Source organism: Bubalus bubalis, chromosome 5 (genome assembly GCF_019923935.1).
Source record: "Bubalus bubalis isolate 160015118507 breed Murrah chromosome 5, NDDB_SH_1, whole genome shotgun sequence".
NCBI lineage: Eukaryota > Metazoa > Chordata > Mammalia > Artiodactyla > Bovidae > Bubalus > Bubalus bubalis.
The window spans coordinates 15273973-15293944 of record NC_059161.1 but is presented as its reverse complement, the minus strand read 5'-3'; the positions used below and the strand labels follow the sequence as shown (position 1 = coordinate 15293944).

The 19972-nt window shown below is 35.6% G+C and overlaps 1 protein-coding gene across 4 annotated transcripts in view; it reads right to left on the bottom strand.

Moving 5' to 3' along the window:
* The window catches only part of EDEM3 (ER degradation enhancing alpha-mannosidase like protein 3), a 72948-nt gene that overhangs the window by 8721 nt on the left and 44255 nt on the right, over positions 1 to 19972 (bottom strand). Inside the window, exons 10-19 of one of the 4 annotated variants that reach the window (XM_044942730.2) lie at positions 19474 to 19599; positions 19189 to 19272; positions 18034 to 18117; positions 17373 to 17497; positions 12601 to 12766; positions 12195 to 12349; positions 11234 to 11333; positions 8849 to 9040; positions 7379 to 7544; positions 2769 to 2954 (exon numbers count right to left, since the gene is read on the bottom strand). In XM_044942730.2, coding sequence (XP_044798665.2) covers positions 2769 to 2954; positions 7379 to 7544; positions 8849 to 9040; positions 11234 to 11333; positions 12195 to 12349; positions 12601 to 12766; positions 17373 to 17497; positions 18034 to 18117; positions 19189 to 19272; positions 19474 to 19599 — 1384 coding nt within the window. Of the gene's footprint in view, positions 1 to 2768; positions 2955 to 7378; positions 7545 to 8848; positions 9041 to 11176; positions 11334 to 12194; positions 12350 to 12600; positions 12767 to 17372; positions 17498 to 18033; positions 18118 to 19188; positions 19273 to 19473; positions 19600 to 19972 lie in introns of all 4 variants that reach the window. The other 3 variants (XM_044942731.2, XM_006060508.4, XM_006060509.4) reach the window with 3 other exon arrangements.

The window sequence follows — 19972 nt, the reverse complement described above, 5'->3', positions numbered from 1 at the left end:
AATAAATTACTAATGCTTTATTCTGAAGAAGAATGTATAATAATTATCTGGACATTTTTGCTAGGATATAGGACTGTTGCAGATATTTCTCTTATCAATGGCTGGGATTTATCAGAATTAGAAGGTGGGAGTAGGGGCCTGTTCTGGAGTCTATTTTCTATATTGATATGTGGGAAGACTGGCTCCATCAAAACTGACTTTTTAAGGGAAATATGTATCTGTGGAATGAGATCTTTAGAGAAAACAATCTGGAGGACATTTTAAATCATTCAGATTTTATGGCTGCTATTATTTGGTGTACTTAAAGAATCCTACCTAGTATCCTTGTGTGTGTGGTGTGCTAAGTTGCTTCAGTCATGTCTGAGTACCCTTGGTGGCACAATAAGGCCAGATACAGAGCTGGGAGATTTTTTTTTTTAAAGGAGGGTGCCTTCATGGCCTTGTTCAGTGTTTCTCAAAGTATAGCTGAGTGCAATTAACTGGAATGCTTGTTTAAAATTTCAGATTCTGATCCCCTGCTTTCAGAGTCTGATTCAATATTCTGGAGTAGGCCTCAGGAATCTGCACTTCTAACTACTACACCAGCTGATTCTGAAGCAGAAGAGAAACACTGATGCATGCAGCAACAGCACAGATTAATGGCACCCATTACAGATGTTAACTTAGAATATTTTCCTAAGTAAATAAAGCAGTTGATTTAATAAAACTATTATCACTGACTTTTGTTACACTGATAAATATTAACAATTATACTATAACTCACTGCTGACAGTTAATAATGCCCTACAGTTCTTCAAAAAGTTATACAAAAAGGGGAATTTTTCAAGGCTTTTTGTCAAAATATCACACTATAACAGAATCGCAGTCAAAAAATGGACAGACTATCAAAACTTTAAAAAATATATAATTTAAATAAAGCCCTTTTACTGCAAGGTCCTTAAGGGAATACTGTTATGCTGTTCCGACTTTTTTTTAAATAGCTTAACTGATCTCTTTTCATATCCTTTCTCTGGTATAGGAAGCACATGCTTTACCACAATCTCATAGTCCTAACCCTCACACATTTCCTACAGATATATGGGTTTTAAAAACAAGTTGATACTTTAAATAGTTTATACTGCATTCCAATAAAAAGTGATCAAAAGTAACACATGCTATACAACAATGTCTTCATTAGAGTAACTCTTGCATGGATATGGACTAGTGAATTCACCTATTATTTAATTTATAGAATTTGTTATGACAGGATCAGTAAAGAATCATCATTATGGGACAGCTGACTAGTCATGAAAATAATCTAATTACTTTAAATGATGTATTATCATGGTAGCCACTGAAACAATATATATATGCACACGCATGTGTGTATATACATGTATATACACATGCATATACATATATACAATTTAAGGCTTATTAAAGATACTTACTACTATTAATAATGTAGCTTGGAATCATTTTACCTTTTAATATTGCTGCTGAAATTCCAATGGTAGCACAAAATAGGGGGGAAAAAAGCAAAGGCATTAAAGAGTTACATGGAATAATAATTTGCCTGTGTTTGTTGTGCCAAAGTGCATATAAAGATCTAACTGAAAAAAGGGCTCAGGAAGAAAAAAAAAAAAAAAAACAGGCACATAGGAGGATTTAAGAAGATTAGGAATCCTTTCTATTCTGTTCTATTTACACATCCTTAAGTACACACACCCTACTCACTCCATACCGCTTAAATAGTTAACAACTGAATGAACCTCAAAGAAGAATAAAGCGATGCAAGAAGACAACACAAAACACTGATTTGGCTAGCACTAGGTTATCGCTAAACTTTTTCAATTGTTCCACCTGGAGGTTATACTGAATTGAGTAAGTTTCCTACATATCTGCCAAACAAATATCCCAAACATCAACAACCGTGTACAAATTACACAGCTTTATCTGTTGCAAGCGAGGTAGGAGGACTAGTGCTCTCTCTATAGGAGTCTCCAGTGGCTAAGAAAACGGCCATTAAAAGCAGGATTACAGACTACGTCTGATGGTTCACTTTCCCTCATTTGCCCGCTATCCCTAGATGTGAAATTGTAAAACAATACTAGTGAGACCTTGCATTTATACAATAATTTGGGTTTCAAAGAGCTTTCAATTTATTAACAAAAATTTTGGCCCAGAGAGGGATATAGATACACTCTCATGAATTAAGGCATGCTATCTTGTTCTTCAGGCACTAGCCAGGCATGTGTAACTCTTGTAACTTTTAAGTATCTATGTGATGAAATTAGATCTCAGTGAAGAGAAGCTGCTAGATTTCTACACCTTCACCAAGACACTGGTTATTTGATTACAGGTAGCTTGGTGAAACCCAATTACTATTATATCATATATAACACCGTTCTATATAATTAATCTCTTTTTACTTCTTATTCTAAAAAAACCCCAGAGGATATAGTATCTGTGAAATTGAATGGTGAGCCTCTGTGGATATTAAAAATGACTCTTAATGTAATCTCTTGTATTTTTATCACTGGCAGAATAATAGCAAAAATTATAAATTACGTATAAAAATATAATTCTAATGACATTCTAAATCAGCAAATAAAGCGAAATAAACTTTTCATTACTCATCTTTCCAAAAGAAAAATGTATTTTGAAATCACCTTCTAAAAATTTTTACTTCTTTTACCAGTGAACCATAAATAATCATTTTGTAACTCATTTTTGTCAAGTGAGAAAAATTAATGCAAAGCGGAAAACAAAGGATTTTTTACCCTTACCTCGATCTTTTGCTTTGTCAGAAAGGAGCACTTCTACCTCCTCATACTCCCGGATGGCATCCAGTATGATACTTCCTTCTTTGCTGAATAAAAACAGCATGGGGATCTTAATGTCATCTGTGTCCTTCCCGTCCCCCGCCATCTGGAACAGAGGGGCAGTATCACTGCTGCTCCCCTCATTGTCATCTAGCCAGAGAATGAATAAAAGCAAACATCAAAACGTTCATCTATTAGAAAGGTCCAGCTGCCAATCTTTACTATTTTCCACCTGTCGACATTAATTTCCTGCATTAAGAACCACAAAAACATTCACACTTGTGGGGTCCACTAATTCTACTCCTAGAAATTTACACTGAGGAAATAATTCAAAAGAAGCAAAATGATCTATGCCTGAAAATGTTTACTGGAGTGCTTTATACTTGTCAACAACTGTAAACTGTAAGTAAATTATAATGAACTACCTGAGGGAACACGCAGAAAAACTAAATGTTATTATTACATAAAAAAGGTAAAGTACAAAGTTCTATGATTGTGACTATAAAAATTTCAGATGCTTATGAAAAAGCCTAAAAAGGGAAAAATTCAGAGACTTGAATTACAATGATAGAATAATGAAAATTTTATTGTTATTTACGATTTCCTCTAATGGCATTATATTATGTATTTTTAAAACACTTCACAAAGAATAATTACGACTAGACTGAAACACTATTCTGACTTTACACTGGTTAAAAAATAACAGTATGGCTGCTAATTACTACTCTACTGGAGATGTCAGTTATGTCCAGTCCTAATCTCACATGCCAGTCTCCCTGGAGAACCTGTATGTCACCTCTCAGAGAGCTTGCATGGACAAGCCCTGCTAAGTGGAGAATACCATGCAGAATCACACCCTTCAATAGTAACTGACCAGACAAAGGATGGCTACCTGACCCCCAGTGTCTCCGGGAGATTTGGAAGTGGCACATTTTCAAAAATAGAAAGACTTTCGGTTAGCAGTGCGTAGAAGTCCAGTTAAGTGACACAGACTGATGGCTTAGGTTGCAATTTTGGAAAAGACCATTTTGGAACTGCTAGGTAAAAAGAGAGCAGGCTGGTGAGAAACTGCAGAATGAAGCAGAATACCAAAGAGCTGCAGAGAAGAGTCCAGGAGGACCCATAGATAGAGACCAGAAAAATGCTAGCCATCATGGTTCCTGATGATTTTTGGTTTCCACTTCTAATTCCTTAGAGCACTCAGTTGTATTTCTTACTCTTGGGTTCAACGAAAATAATCCATTTCCATATAGTAAACAAACCTCCTTTACACTAAATAAACTGTCTCTTGTAGGCAGCTGATTTTAATCTATACTTCTGGTATTTGGGATAAAAAACAACCAAGTCCTAATTTGCTCATTTATATACAATTAAAACCACTCAAGACCCAGATAATCATGATGGTGTGATCACTCACCTAGAGCCAGACATCCTGGAATGTGAAGTCAAGTGGGCCTTAGAAACTATCACTATGAACAAAGCTAGTGGAGGTGATGGAATTCCAGTGGAGCTATTTCAAATCCTAAAAGATGATGCTGTGAAAGTGCTGCACTCAATATGTCAGCAAATTTGGAAAACTCAGCAGTGGCCACAGGACTGGAAAAGGTCAGTTTTCATCCCAATACCAAAGAAAGGCAATGCCAAAGAATGCTCAAACTACCACACAATTGCACTCATCTCACACGCTAGTAAAGTAATGCTCAAAATTCTCCAAGCCAGGCTTCAGCAATATGGGAACGGTGAACGTTCAGAAGTTCAAGCTGGTTTTAGAAAAGGCAGAGGAACCAGACGTCAAATTGCCAACATCCGCTGGGTCATCGAAAAAGCAAGAGAGTTCCAGAAAAACATCTATTTCTGCTTTATTGACTATGCCAAAGCCTTTGACTGTGTGGATCACAATAAACTGTGGAAAATTCTGAAAGAGATGGGAATACCAGACCACCTGACCTGCCTCTTGAGAAACCTGTATGCAGGTCAGGAAGCAACAGTTAGAACTGGACATGGAACAACAGACTGGTTCCAAATAGGAAAGGGAGTACGTCAAGGCTGTATATTGTCACCCTTTAACCAATAAATTTAATTTATATGCAGAGTACATCATGAGAAACGCTGGGCTGGAGGAAGCACAAGCTGGAATCAAGATTGCTGGGAGAAATATCAATAACCTCAGATATGCAGATGACACCACCCTTATGGCAGAAAGTGAAGAGGAACTCAAAAGCCTCTTGATGAAAGTGAAAGAGGAGAGTGAAAAAGTTGGCTTAAAGCTCAACATTCAGAAAACGAAGATCATGGCATCTGGTCCCATCACTTCACGACAAATAGATGGGGAAAGAGTGGAAACAGTGTCAGACTTTATTTTTGGGGGCTCTAAAATCACTGCAGATGGTGACTGCAGCCATGAAATTAAAAGATGCTTACTCCTTGGAAGGAAAGTTATGACCAACCTAGACAGCATATTGAAAAGCAGAGACATTATTTTGCCAACAAAGGTCCTTCTAGTCAAGGCTATGGTTCTTCCAGTGGTCATGTATGGATGTGAGAGTTGGACTGTGAAGAAAGCTGAGTGCAGAAGAATTGATGCTTTTGAACTGTGGTGTTGGAGAAGACTCTTGGAGAGTCCCTTGGACTGCAAGGAGATCCAACCAGTCCATCCTATAGGAAATCAGTCCTGGGTATTCATTGGAATGACTGATGTTGAAGCTGAAACTCCAATATTTTGGCCACCTGATGGGAAGAGCTGACTCATTTGAAAAGACCCTGATGCTGGGAAAGATTGAAGGCAGGAGGAGAAGGGGATGAAAAGGATGAGATGGTTAGATGGCATCACCAACTCTATGGACATGAGTTTGGGTAAACTCTGGGAGTTGGTGATGGACAGGGAGGCCTGGCATGCTGCAGTCCATGGGGTTGCAAAGAGTCAGACATAATTGAGCAACTGAACTGAACTGAAAACCATTAGAAACTAAACAAAATGCTTCACCAGAAACAAAAAAAAAACTTCAGGGAAAGGAGTTACAACATAAGAAAGTTTCCACTTAGACGTTAATTTTTTAAAAATTAAGGACCACTTCTTTTAATTATTTACTTACAGATCTCAAGATAGCATTCTATAACTAATAGCTACTAATGAAAGCATTTGATTTGACAAACCTTGCAGGGTACAGAATACCATGAAAATTAGACTTTACCAAACAATGGGGAAAATCTAAAATACTCCACATATGTTCCCAACTTTATTTTTTCATAGTTTTTAAAACTCAGTAAGATGTCTAAAATATTAGTAGTGGCAAGCTATTAAATTCTTTAATAAAAGTAATCTCAGAGTGGAAAATAACCAAGGATTAAGAGGTGATTTAAGTCAGCCATCAGCAAACTCTGTAACTGCTCAGATAGAGAATATTTTAGGCTTTGTTACTGTTACCACCAGTCAACTCCAGCACTGTTCTTGAAAGCAGTTACAGAAGATAGGTAAACAAACTGATGAGCTGTGTTCTAATAAAACTTTAAAAAAAGCAGTGAGCCAAACTTGGCTTGCAGGCTATAGTTCGCTGCTGCTGCTGTTGCTAAGTTGCTTCAGTCGTGTCCGACTCTGTGCGACCCCATAGACGGCAGCCCACCAGGCTCCCCCGTCCCTGGGATTCTCCAGGCAAGAACACTGGAGTGGGTTGCCATTTCCTTCTCCAATGCATGAAAGTGAAAAGTGAAAGTGAAGTCGCTCAGTCGTGTCCGACTCTTAGCGACCCCATGGACTGCAGCCCACCAGGCTCCTCCGTCCATGGGATTTTCCAGGCAAGAGTGCTGGAGTGGGGTGCCATTGCCTACTCCGCTAACCACTAATTTAAGTTATTAAGCAGAACTTTTCCTAACATTAATATTTAACTATGAAATTCATGCATTCATTAAATCAACACTGTAGTGCCCACATAGGATAAGCAAAAAGAATAATAAATATTTTTTCAATGAAATAAATCCTACTATTTTATTTTTACCCATATCAGTAATTTTAGGAAATTTTATTTCCATTATCTTCAAACCTCACAACCACCTAAAATATGTTTATTACCATTTGCACTGGAGCTAAAAAAAATTCTACTGAATAAACAGGTAAACAATCTAAAGGTTACAGCATGATTTTGTGGAAGAGCCAGGAACTGAACCCCCATGTATCTGACTCCAAAGCTTGCATCTGTGTGGAGGAATGGATATTTTCAGTGACTTATTTTAAGTGACTTAAGGTGGCAGGTGTAATTCTTGCCCCTAGGGGTTTTGGATCTCATAGGCACCATTTCTGATCCATGGTATCAGGTGTTTTTACCATGACTCCTGCTGCACCTTCACATCTGACTCAAGTACATTTATTGGCATTAATATATAGAAACTCAGATTTAGGTGTTCAAACAAGGTATGAGACATATACAAATTATTAAGAGAGTCATTGGATTACCTATCCAATATGCTGGCTAGTGAAGTAAAAACAATATGACAAACTCTGATAAAATTTTGGAAAATGAAAGAAAAACCCTAAAGATGATGTTTTAGTTATTAATACAATGACATGGAGGATTACTTACCAATAACAATGCCACCAATGGCTCCAGCATTCTGTATGTTGCGTGCCTTTTCTGCAAACATGCACTGCCCTCTTTGTATCAAAGCAATTTTTCCCATCACTGCTTCAGGGTTAGTAAGTTCTGAACAACCATTGTATGGTTTACTGCTTGCAACAAATCCTCTTGTCTGTCAGAAATAAAAAGTGACTTGAATAACTTTTATCTTCTCAAATCACTACCATGTCATTAAAATTCAAAATCTAGAGCTTTAAGAAGATCTCATTTCTTTTCTAACAATAACACATCTAATACACATTTCGCATAAATTTTTGCTTTCAACATTTTGCATATCATAGTCCCCAGGCAATATTTCTACTGTACTTTGCAGTTTATAAAAGCATTTTTACATAAATCACTAAACCTGATCTTTATAATGACTCTGAGTTAAATACAGATAACATATACATTTTACATATGGGGAACTGAGATTCAGCTTTCATAATTTGCTCAAGGTCACGATGTTAGAAAGTAGTAAAGTTGGAGCCTGCTGGCAGACTCACTACATATCCAAACCCATACTTCAACAGCTGGGAACCATTTTTAAACCATAACTGGTAACCAGAAAAATTTTTGAAAGGGGAAAAAAAATGGATTTAGTGTACATAAATCTGCAAGCAATTCTTCTTCCTAGAAAATTTAAATCCACCAGAGAACTGATTTTAAAGATGTGAGTGTAAACATGTTTTAAGACCCTTCTTGCTCTTAGAATGTAAACTTCATGAGGGCATAAACCTTCACTGGTTTTTATAAACATGACATACAGCAAAAATCTAAAATAGTGCCTAGAATAAGAGTTGTTGAACAAGTCACTCTACTATAAACCTACATAGCTTTAAAGTATATACTAGAAAAAGTTTAAATTAGCGGTAATAGAGTTCAAAGACCATTGGTTTTAGATGATCAGGATATCTGAGTTCTGGTCTAGTAGCTAGCTAGCTTTGCTACCAGTCAGTCAGATAGTTGAACTGTGAGCTTTGTTTCCTATATTAAACTAAACCTATAGGATAAACTAGCTTAGCAGTCTTCCAAGTTTGCTTAGTGGAACCTCAGCATCTGATGCTCCTCACAGCCACTTGTCCAGAGCACTTTCGCTTTAGCTGTTCCTTACATTAAGCCTCTGAGTTAGATTTTTGTTCAAAGAAAGGTTCCAGTAGTTTAAAAGCTTGAAAACCATTTTTAGATAAGCTAAAGGCTTTGAATTAAGAGAAGAGTATGTGAACAACATTTTAAGTAAAATACTATAACCATATTGCAAACATAAATTATGACTCAATATTTTCAAGATATGCTTTAATCTCCTTTAATCTAGAAGATTAAATATTTAGGTGTTTTAAGTAAATTAAAAATACTGAATTAGAAAAGCGATTAAGAAATTAACAACACTTAAGTACTATCCAAGTTCAACCTCAACAATATTGTAAGTGCACACACCTCTTTATGTTTAGACAGGTCTGGCCCAAACTGTGCTGGACCAGCAGTTAATACTACCCGGCCAAAAAATGGGTGGGAAACAATTTGTACAGCTCGTGGAGGGAGCTGCTGTTCTTTTTGTTGCTGACTTGACAATTCAATCATCTCCTGCATAAACCTCAACCCATCTTCTGCGTCAATCGAACTAGCAGCCTAGGAAAGAAACAAGATTAATTTTATCCTTTCTAGAAACTTTCAACTTTTTTATTTCTTAAATACTTCTGCAAATTTACTCCTTTCAGTTTTGGTCTCTACCAAATATTTACGGCCTTATTTCTTCTAAAAAATATTGCTTCTGGAAATATTTTCTGAATGTAACATCTGAAATTTTTATTAATGTCTCTTTCACTGTTTTATAAACCACTTTTGATACAAATTGAGAACTGGACTTCCGACCAAAGGCTCAAATGCTCACTTTGCTTGTTTTCTCCCCTGGTTATCCTTTTAAGAAATAAACCTCATACCTGACCTATACTCCCCTTCTTTGAAATTATGAACCAACAACCAGATTATATTCAAGGAATAAGTATCAGTCACCTATTATATCCTAGAACTTGACTAGGCACTGGGGACATAGTCTTTTACTTTAAGAAGTTTGTATCTAGAGAAGAGATGTAAAAATAGCTACAATAAAATTTCTCAAGAGGGAAAGTAGACTAGGAACATAGAGAAGGGAATGAATGACTGAGTTTGCCTGTGTGTATCTGGAAAATGTTTGGAATGACTCAAATTGCATCTTAATAGAGGAAAAGTTGAAGAGTGCCTGACTATAGTAGGAAAAAGATGAACTCCTAACACTTTACAGAAAAAGTCAATGGAACTTGATAGGAGATAGAAGATAGAGGAGAACAGAGAAGAGCTGGCAGACAGAAATTCAAGCCTATCCTGAGATTTCTAGTTTTGGTGACTTAGAGAATAATGGCAGGGCTGTCTAAGATGGAGAACAAAAAGGAAGAGAGAGATAGACTGTGGTGGAAGCAGGGAGAGAGAATTAATTCAGGTTTGGACAGACTGAGATCTGAGATGCAAAAATGTATGACAGGTAGATTAAAGCTGGGTTTAAGAAGTAAAGTTCACAATCAGGATTACATACAGATGATCCACTGGAGAAAGAAGTAGCAACCCACTCCAGTATTCTTGCCTGAGAAATTCCATGGACAGAGGAGCCTGATGGGCTATAGTTCATGGGGTGGCAAAGAGTTGAACATGACTGAGCATGCATGCATACACATACATCTAAGAAATCACATGTACAAAGATGATGGTGGAGCTTGTAGAAATAGATGATACTATTGAAGAAGAGTACAGAAAGAAAAATATATGGTCCAGATTCTTTGACAGTGCCTATACTGAGTGGCTGTGCCAAGAAAGAAGAGTTGCAAAGGAATCTACAAAATACTGAACAGAGTATTTGGAAAGATGTTGGGATGCCCTGGAAGACAAGAAAGGGGTATGTTCTAAAAAGAGAACAGTCAATAGTTAAATGAAAGGTCAACCATATGAGGATGACGGGGCCACTAGCTGGCAACTATGTCACTGGTGACCCAAGTGAAAGCAGGGTCATTAGAGATGTCATTCCCTCAGCTGGGACGAGTGAAACATAAGGAAGCAGACAGAAGATTCTTTAGGGAAGTATGGGTGTGGCAAAAATAGAGATGAGACAGAAACCCGAGGGGAAGATGAGGTGGTGAGAAGGTTGAATTAGAGATTAAGGGATATCTGAATATGATTCTACTTCATTGAAATTATTTCTCAAATTGTACTTTTCTCAGAATTAAGGTAGGAATAAGGTAGATAATTGAAAGATCTCAGGTTATGAAATCTTTTAAATCAAAAATCAATAAAATTTTCCCAAAGACACGTGTTATGTTGCCTAGGCATAGATAAATAAATGCATATTTTGATTAATGAATGAAATATTTAATACTTCTTGGAAACTAAAAGTGTAAAACAGAGACATAAATATTAAAACTAATTATTAGCTTTTAAGACTATGTCCTAAATAGTGGAAAGACAAGAGACTGAGAAACAGAAAACTTAGATTTGAGTCGGTATTTGACCTCATCAACACAGGCAAACCAGCAACCTATCTGTGATTTAACTGATTTATACTATAAATCAGGTTGAATTAGATGGCTTTCCAAGATACTTCCAAGCACTAAAATTCTGATCCTCTTACTTTAAACCGTACATTTACGGTTTTTAAAAAGTCAAATGTCATTATGTTATTAAAGTTAATGAGACCAAACAGGACAGAGACCATAGCTAATTAGTACAGCAATGTCTTACTTGGATTGCATGTTGAACCAACTGGACTCTCCCATCTTTGAGGTGAATCAAACTCACCCCCATCTTCTTCAAGATTTCTAAATGCTCAGGGTTAGTGGCCATGAAATCTCTGGCTCTCAGTGGGGGTTTAGCTCCACTCCTCAAACTCTCCTCTCTGCTAAAAGTAATTATAGACAAGGCTTAAAAAACTACAAATCAGAATTTGGAAAAAACATAAGACAAAATAAAAATAATGTTAGATATTTGCAGAATTACTAGTTTTAAACTAGTGAAAAATGGAATAAATAGAAACAGTATACAACTTAGGTTTTTAATAAGTGTTATAGCTTTCAAATATATTTTACAGTTATCAAAAGCTTGTATATTATCTGTAAGGCAGTATTAACAGCATTCTAACCATCTGAAGGTACAGAACAGCTTGGCTTGGGGATTTATTACTATTTATTTCTCCCTCAAAAAAAACCCAGACATTTCTCTCAATATTTGAAAAGCAAAACAACGCTTATATCACTGAATAACATTCACTTAAATTTTCTTTTAATTTTCTAGTAATAGCTTTTCTAGTTAACTATTTTGAAGAAAATGAAGTTAAGGTAAAAATTTTTATTCAGCAACGAAGAATAAGTATCTCATCAAAAAATCAAATCAAAACACTATTTTTCTTACACAGAAACTACAGATAAAAGGAAAATATTTTCTACATAAACAAGATGTGGAAATATTTGATGAAACTATCCTATGTAAAAATGTGCTATGGAAGTTACAAACTATTATATGCTGCCAAAATTACTTGGTTCATTAATCAAAAGATATAAAGTAATTTCTGTAATAATAAAGACATTACTGCTGAATAAACTTTGCTATCTATTCACCAATAATTTTAATTTTAATCCATTAACATACATACTTCCTCAATATTTTGGTTCTAAATGAATGTATTCCTGGCTACTCCTCACATTCTCTGTCATTTACTCAGAATTAATTTTGGTACTAACAAATATAAAAGAAGACATCTTACACTCTGATGATGCCTCTAGGACAGCTCTTGTCCACCACATTTTTCAAGGGTTCACGGATGCTCTGAGCATATAGTGGATCATTAGGGAAGAGGATCTGAGTGTTTGGACAAGTCCAGTCAAAATTACTGTCATCCAGTTCTGTATATTCTGAAGTCTAAAAAGAGAAAAGAATGTTATGCAAGTACAAATAATTATTTTACTGAATATTATAGTTTGTGCAAAGGAAACATTAAGTGGAATGTAAGTATACATAGGATGCAATGCAAGAAAACATCAAAGATACTTCTTCAACCACCACTATATTTACTGAATGGTAGTCATGGATTAGTTTTCACTTAGAAAAACAAAACAAACAGATAGGAGTAAAAAAGAGAATGAGATATTTAATTCAAAAACATAACCTACTGTGTTCTTCTTAGAGACTCTTTGATTTGTAGTAGAGAGCCAAAGAGGTAACAGATGAGCTTCTGTTGTAAAAATGTAATCTTCTATGTCAAAAATAATGTCTTCTTTATCCGCAAATAACAGGTAAAGATATTTAAACATTTCCGCCAAGAAGAAGGAATCCATTCTAAAATAAAAGATTATAGACAAATCTAAGTATGTAAAAATATCCAAATGTCAGCTATCTGAAAGCCACAGAATCAAGGTCAATAAGCCTGTCTACACCAGTATAGACATCCAAAGAACTACAGAATGTATCTGTTTCCCAGTGGTAACGGCCTTGACTCCAAGCATATTCCAAGGAAGTAAAAAAGACCAGAGGGGCTGCCTACCACACAAGTACACTAAATCTTGTCAATAATATAGACAAGATTTTCCTATGGGCCTTCTGAGAAAAGAGTTTGGCATTTCTTTGGCATTTCTTCTACAGAGAATCAACATCAGGGAGGTAATGCTGATGAACTTTACTACTGAGAACCTTATATGAATCTTCAATTAATATTAATTGAACTGGATAAAGTAATACAATTTTGATGTAGCTCATTACACAGCCATTTAAGTGATAAACAAGAAGGCTTTAAAAGTAATCATTTATGAAAAGTTACATGAAAAAAGTACAACACAAAACCATATGGACTATGATCATAACTGTAAATACTGAAATACTTCTCAAGAAGGGAATATGAAGAAATAAAGGAAATTAAAAACATATGTGACTTTACAAATGATTAATGTTATAATGTTTTAATAAACATTTTAAAGAAAAGCTTTAATAAAAAGTGGTAGAAAAAGAGCATAGTTAGATGGAGTTACAGTAACAAGGAATTTAAGTAAACGTGCTACATTCCAAAGCATCTGAGCTTTTAGCAGTATGGCAACCCACTCCAGTGTTCTTGCTTGGAGAATCCCAGGGACAGGGAAGCCTGGTAGGCTGCCGTCTCTGGGGTCGCACAGAGTCGGACACGACTGAAGCGACTTAGCAGCAGCAGCAGCAGCAGCAGACAGGCTGCACAGTTTCATAAATCTGGGCAAGCACAATTCCTGGCATATGGTAGGCACTCAATAAATGTTTTCAAATGCAAGTTTAAACAGCATTACTAAAGAATGAAATGGAGAGGAAGCTGGACATAGTGGTAAGGATCTGGGGATATTGGAATAGAAAAGACCTTCCAATGGCCAGCTATGACACCAAGGGGATACTACATAAGGACCATGAGCTCCAGTTATTCTGAAAGGACATAATACATGCTTAATAGTGGTGTAAAGACTAAATGAGATTCTATAATGTCAAATATCTGGCACAGCACTTGGCCTGCATATGAGCTCAAAAATAGAACTATCATAATTTTTCCCATATATAAATGATGTTTTATTTTAGAACAACTCACCTATAATGTTTCAGAACTTTTCTGAACATTTTGGATGTTAATCATTATAGAATAGATAAAATATTTCCCTGTCAACCTGCAATACACTTATGGTAATTTAACTTTATCTGGAGGGCTGATAGTTACTATCATGAGCAAATGCTAGTTTGAGAACTATAAACTAATGTGCAAGATGTTGATTTAAAAAAATTTTTTTTAATTGGTGGGAAATTACAATTTTGTGTTGGTTTCTGCCATAAAACAATGTGAATCAGTCATAATTATATATATATAATATATACTTAATCTATAATTATATAATTATAATTAATATATATAATTATATATATCTCCCTCCTCTCCCTCCCACCCCCCATCTCATCCCTCTAGGTCATCACAGAGCACAGAGCTAGGCTCCCTGTGTTATTTAGCAACTTCCCACTATCTATTTTACCCATGATAGTGTATATATAGCAAGATATTGATTTTTGGCAAATTCCACAGATGATTGTGAAACAGATGATTTGTAAACGCTCAGAAAAGAATAGACATGGTAAGATCACTGCAGTATAAGTAGGGTAAAGGTAGTGAGTTTGAGTATTGTATCACATAATCTATTTTGTACTTAAAAACCATAACTATAACTATATACATAAATGCAAACACACAGCCATTAAAATTGTCTGGAAGACTGTTTATAAAACTGCCAACAGTGATAATCTTAGGGTGGCAAGTAGGAAAGTATTGCAGGAAAATTTTCATATTCTTTTTTGCCATTTAAATGCTTTAAGTGATCATTATTAGAAAGATACAGATATTTCTATTTTGAAAACTGGGAGGGAGGGCAGGGAGGGGAGGCACAGGTGAGCCAGACAATAAGGTAGATTTGCAGGGGAATAAGCAACCAAATGCAGAGTATTAGATGGAAATTTTTACAGCATATTTATCTAAACCCCAAATCACTGAAAACAGTTGTTTGGCTAATACATTTTAGATGACTGAGATGATATTTAAGCCTTCCTTTTGGTCTAGATACACACAAAAAAACCCCAACAATATGAAATTTTGCTGGGATAAGTATTAAGTCCCAAGTTTACAATTAAAAAAAAAAAATCAGCTTCTTAAGCACAGAATAGAGAACACCCATTTGTCAGCAAGTCACTGTTAAATATCTGAGGTCAACTGGCCACAAGTTCACTGTGTGTTGAACATAATAAACCTGCTGAAAAAATCTAAAGCACATCTAATAACATGGTATGATGAAGATTAGTAGTTCTCAACCTTTTGTTGGACCAAATGCATCCAAGAGATACAATGCTACAGTGCAGAACAGTGGACAGAGGGAGGAAGCCCGTCAGCCCCTCAGAAAATGACCCATCTTGTGGCTGAACCCAGATGGTAACAGTGCTGGGGGGCCAAGCACATCTCGAGTACCGTTAATTCTGGACGGGACGTTTTAAGAGACACTCTATAATACAATCAGAATGGGACAAAGGCAACAATAAGAGATCCAGAAATGTCATATAAGGAATATTCAGCAGGAGAAAAAAAAAGGATGCTAAATTTAGGGAAAATGGAACTCTCCAGACATAGTAAATCATGTCTTCCTCTGTAATCCCTCCACCTGCTACTTTTCTTTCTACTTCAGGACACATTGGGCTTCCTGGGGCTCCACAGTAAAGAATCTGCCTGCAACACAGGAGATTTGCAGGAGATGTGGGTTCGATCCCTGGGCCAGGAAGATCCCCTGGAGGAGGAAATGGCAACCCACTTCAGTTGTTGCCTACAAAACCCCATGGAGAGGAGCCTGGTAGGCTACACAGGTTCACACAGAGTTGAACACAACTAAGACTTGTGATTCTTTTGTACCCACCTTCCTCACTTACTGCAAGTCACAGGATGGCAGGGACTAATTCTAATTGGTCTTTTCATCCTCTTACCTAAGAGCAGCATCCAGTATACAGTAGACAGTTAATTACTGTTCCTTCAATGAGTTGCCAGCAGAGCATATAGTCAAAAGCCTATCTGCCTTGATTAGAATTAATCTAATTCCGAGACCTCGGACAAGTTCCCTAACCTCTCTGTGCCTTGGTTTCTTCATCTATAAAATGAAGATCATAACAGAAATTATACTTCAGAGGGCTGTTGTAAGGATCAAAGGAATTAAACATAGAAAGTGTTTAATTAGAAGAGTTCTCAGAATGTAGGAAGCAGCCAATAAATGTTACAGATAAATACACAAGCCATCTGCTTTCATTTCTTGCTGTTTTCTGGATGCCTGCTTCCAGAAACCTATCCATTTCTTATCAGCTGTGGTCAAGGAAGGAGATCTCAAGTCTCATCAACTATTACCTGAATACTCTGAGAGAAGGACTGAGGGACAACTCTGTGATTAGACAATGAGTGTTGTGTTTCCCCTATTCCTAGTTCCTCCACTGAGAACTCCTTTTACCACTTTCCTTTTTCCAGTCCTGATCCTTCAGGACATGAGATGCTCTAGAAACCTTTAAGTAACTATCACATTCCACTCTGCATTTCACATCCCTTTAATATGCTCCATAGCACGAACACAATACTTTAAAGCCTGTTTATCTGCCTACCCCAGTGATTCAAAGATAGAAAGGATAAGTTTGTTTATCTGTAATCTTCAAAAACTAGTATAACTCTGGCACATAAGACATTTTAGTAAATATTTGTGGAATGAACATTTGCTAACCAAATGAACAAATTTTAATGTTCATTTAGACGTGTTGCTATGTTCTGAGCAGTTAAAACAACCAAATCGAATGATCCTGGAGTAACTGGAATTTTAGTGACTTTCACATTAACCAAAGCATGCTTTTTGTATTTTGAATGCTCCATGTCATCTACATCTATCCAGCATCCAATAAAATATAAGCTGCCAACAATCCTCCACAGCCCTCCAAATCAACAACAGAATAAGAATATACACAGTAACCACACTGCTTTTGACTGAACAGGAATCATCATTCAGATCATTCACCATCACCTTGATGATTTCTAACATTTTACATAATAGAAAAAACTATTAACAAAGAAGAAAACTCCAACTTTCCTAATACTCCAAAGACCAAGGTTCTGATGTTTAACAATCATTTATTCATATATTTAAAAATCATTTGAGCACTTACTATATGCCAGTCAATATGGCAAAAATACAAACTTTCAATTTAAAATAAGCCTATTTAAGAGAGTTAAAAAAAAAAAGTAAGCACGATGAACTAAGATTTACATCTTCAAATACCCTTGTAAAAGCATTAAGCTTATCTGAAGGCTAACTAAGAATCATATTTTGTGTTGTTTCAGAGTTACCCTGAGGAAAGGGGAGGTTAGGAATTGTTTTACCTGTCTTCATGACTTCCAGTACGAACATCCTTCATGGCAGCAAATCCGCAAGGCACTCTAGCATATTTATTTAAATTTTCAATAAGTGTTTTCCCTACTTCAAGGTAGTAAGGATCGCCTGTAGCCTATTAAAAAGGAGAATATACGTATACATATACACAGCTTATATGCACCATATAACCATTCATTTATCAAATATTTATCGAGCACCTACAGGGCGCCAGGCACTGTATCAGGCACTGAACACATGTTACATGGAACCTGGTTCTGAAAATAAGCCACGCATCTGCTTTATGAGTTTCTTAAACACACAACTGGAAGGCAGCACAACTGTCCATCTTAGGCTTTAAATGGAATTCCTAATGCCCAGAAGGGCTGCCTGATGAAAAAAGGCAAGAGACACGCTTTAGAAAGCAGCTCTAGAGTATAAAATTTCTCTTTAATGCAATGTTTAACAAATGTTTTGAAAAGGCATAAAGCTTAGAAGTCAATTCTTGTGTCTTTCAATACTCTATGAACTAGATGAATAAGAACCATGATCTATCCAACCATTATAACATTAAATAAGAACTTTGAAAACCTAATACTATTATTATAAGATAGCGAGTTATCCAATAGAGAATGAGGGTTAACTAGCAAAAAGAGAGTTAAATTAGCTTACTTTATACAAGAAGTAGGTACTTTCTGCAAATTCTGGCCTTAACGGATGTTGAGCCCAATGTACCCTGAAATCTGTGGTAAATGCCTAGACAAAAAAACATACAAATATTCATAAAAGTATGATTTAAAAAAATAGTTCTAGAATATATTGCAGTATGTAAATTAGATCACAGACAAGTAAAAATAGTTAAAATATTGATAACAATCTATGAAATGAAAATTTTCATTGCTTAAAATCACAATTCATTTTTGTGAGGCTGTTATTATTACCAATTAAATGCGATTGCTTTTTTAAATGATCACTTTGGCTATTAGGAAGCTTAGGAAAAACTATGACTTCAGTAATGCTACTACACAGGCCCTGATGGCCCACATAATTGTGTTTTCTTCTTTTTTCCTTATCACCACTTTTTCCTCTTAATTATTAAGTCCCTCACCCTATTTCTATTTTAGCATATGCACTCTTCTTTTTTTTTTTTTTAATAAGAATCTCAAATCCTCCGTGGCTTGAAACAAACACTTCAGGAAGTCTTCTGTATTGGTGAGATGCTTAGATATTTCAAAGAGGGTATAGTCATATACAAATTTGGAAAATTTTTATGGTACATTTCTGGAAAGCCAAAAGGCATGCTATTAAAATCCTGCAGTATCAAGCTAGCAAGAATATTTATTATTAACATATAAAAACCAGGGAGAACAATTCTTAAACAGCATGAAGAGCTAACATTTCCAAATTTCCAGGGAGCACATGTGATCAGCAAAGCATATTCAATGTATGTGGTTTTTATAAAATACACTTTAGAAAATGAAAAGTACAAAAGTCTCCCTAGCTGGCAGGTATGTGTCAAAGCCAGAATGAGAAATATGCAATATGAAATATGCAAATATGAAATATGGTATGGATTAGAAAAGGTTGAGAAATACCAATCTGGAATATTTTTTAATATTAAATTAATAAACTGTCAGCATTATCTTAAACTAGACTTCTCTTAATACATAAGGAAAAGGAAAAACATACATTGTGTAAACCCAAAATGTATTAAATAAACTATTTAACCAGGAAAAATAAAAAAGAACCAATCTTAAAAATGACATTTTCTACCTTTAAATTATCAATCTATAGACTGAAGTAGAATTCCAAAGATGATCTACTTACCTCTGGTAGAAAATTGTGTTTTTTAATCACCTGATATAACATTTCATGAGTTTCAATAGCAGGTCTAATATCTCCCTTTAAGACCTAAAAACCAACAATAACAACAAAATAACCTAGTAAAGCATGAGTTGATGTTATTTGCAATCATTATATACACAGAACAATCCAGGTTAACACAAATTTGAGTGTGACTCTGTTTTGATAATTCAGTTTTGGAGATCACAAATACACTTAATTATTCTACTTCAGTATTAAGAGAATTAAGAGTTTTTTTTTTTTTTTTACCTGCAAACCTGGAAAAAAGGCAAGCAAAGCATCCATCCAAGTCCGAGCATTCAGCATTGGCTTGTGGATATGCACATCAAGTAGAAGAGGTGGCTGGCTTATATACCTCATGATGGCATCATAGTGCTAAAAAAGGTCACAATATGTGTTCATGAAAGTCGATGAGAAAAGATGTACTGTTTTAAATACAGCATATCATTAAACAGCACTGTGAAGAAATGAAACCTGAATTTACATATGAATAAATTTACTAAGGAATTGTTACCTAAACTAATGCATCTCATCGGTGCTGCCACTCTTATGGTCCACTACCTCTGTCTTTTACGGTCTTAAAAATTCTTCTCCCCTTCTTTCATCTTCTCCTAGAATTTCTCAGCCTTGACAACAACAGGTTGAGCTGTCAGAGTCAATGAATGATAACAAACCAACAAAAAAAATAACATCTGTCCTCATGCAACTCAAGAAAATCTTGTTATAATCTAATAAATGATACATGTAA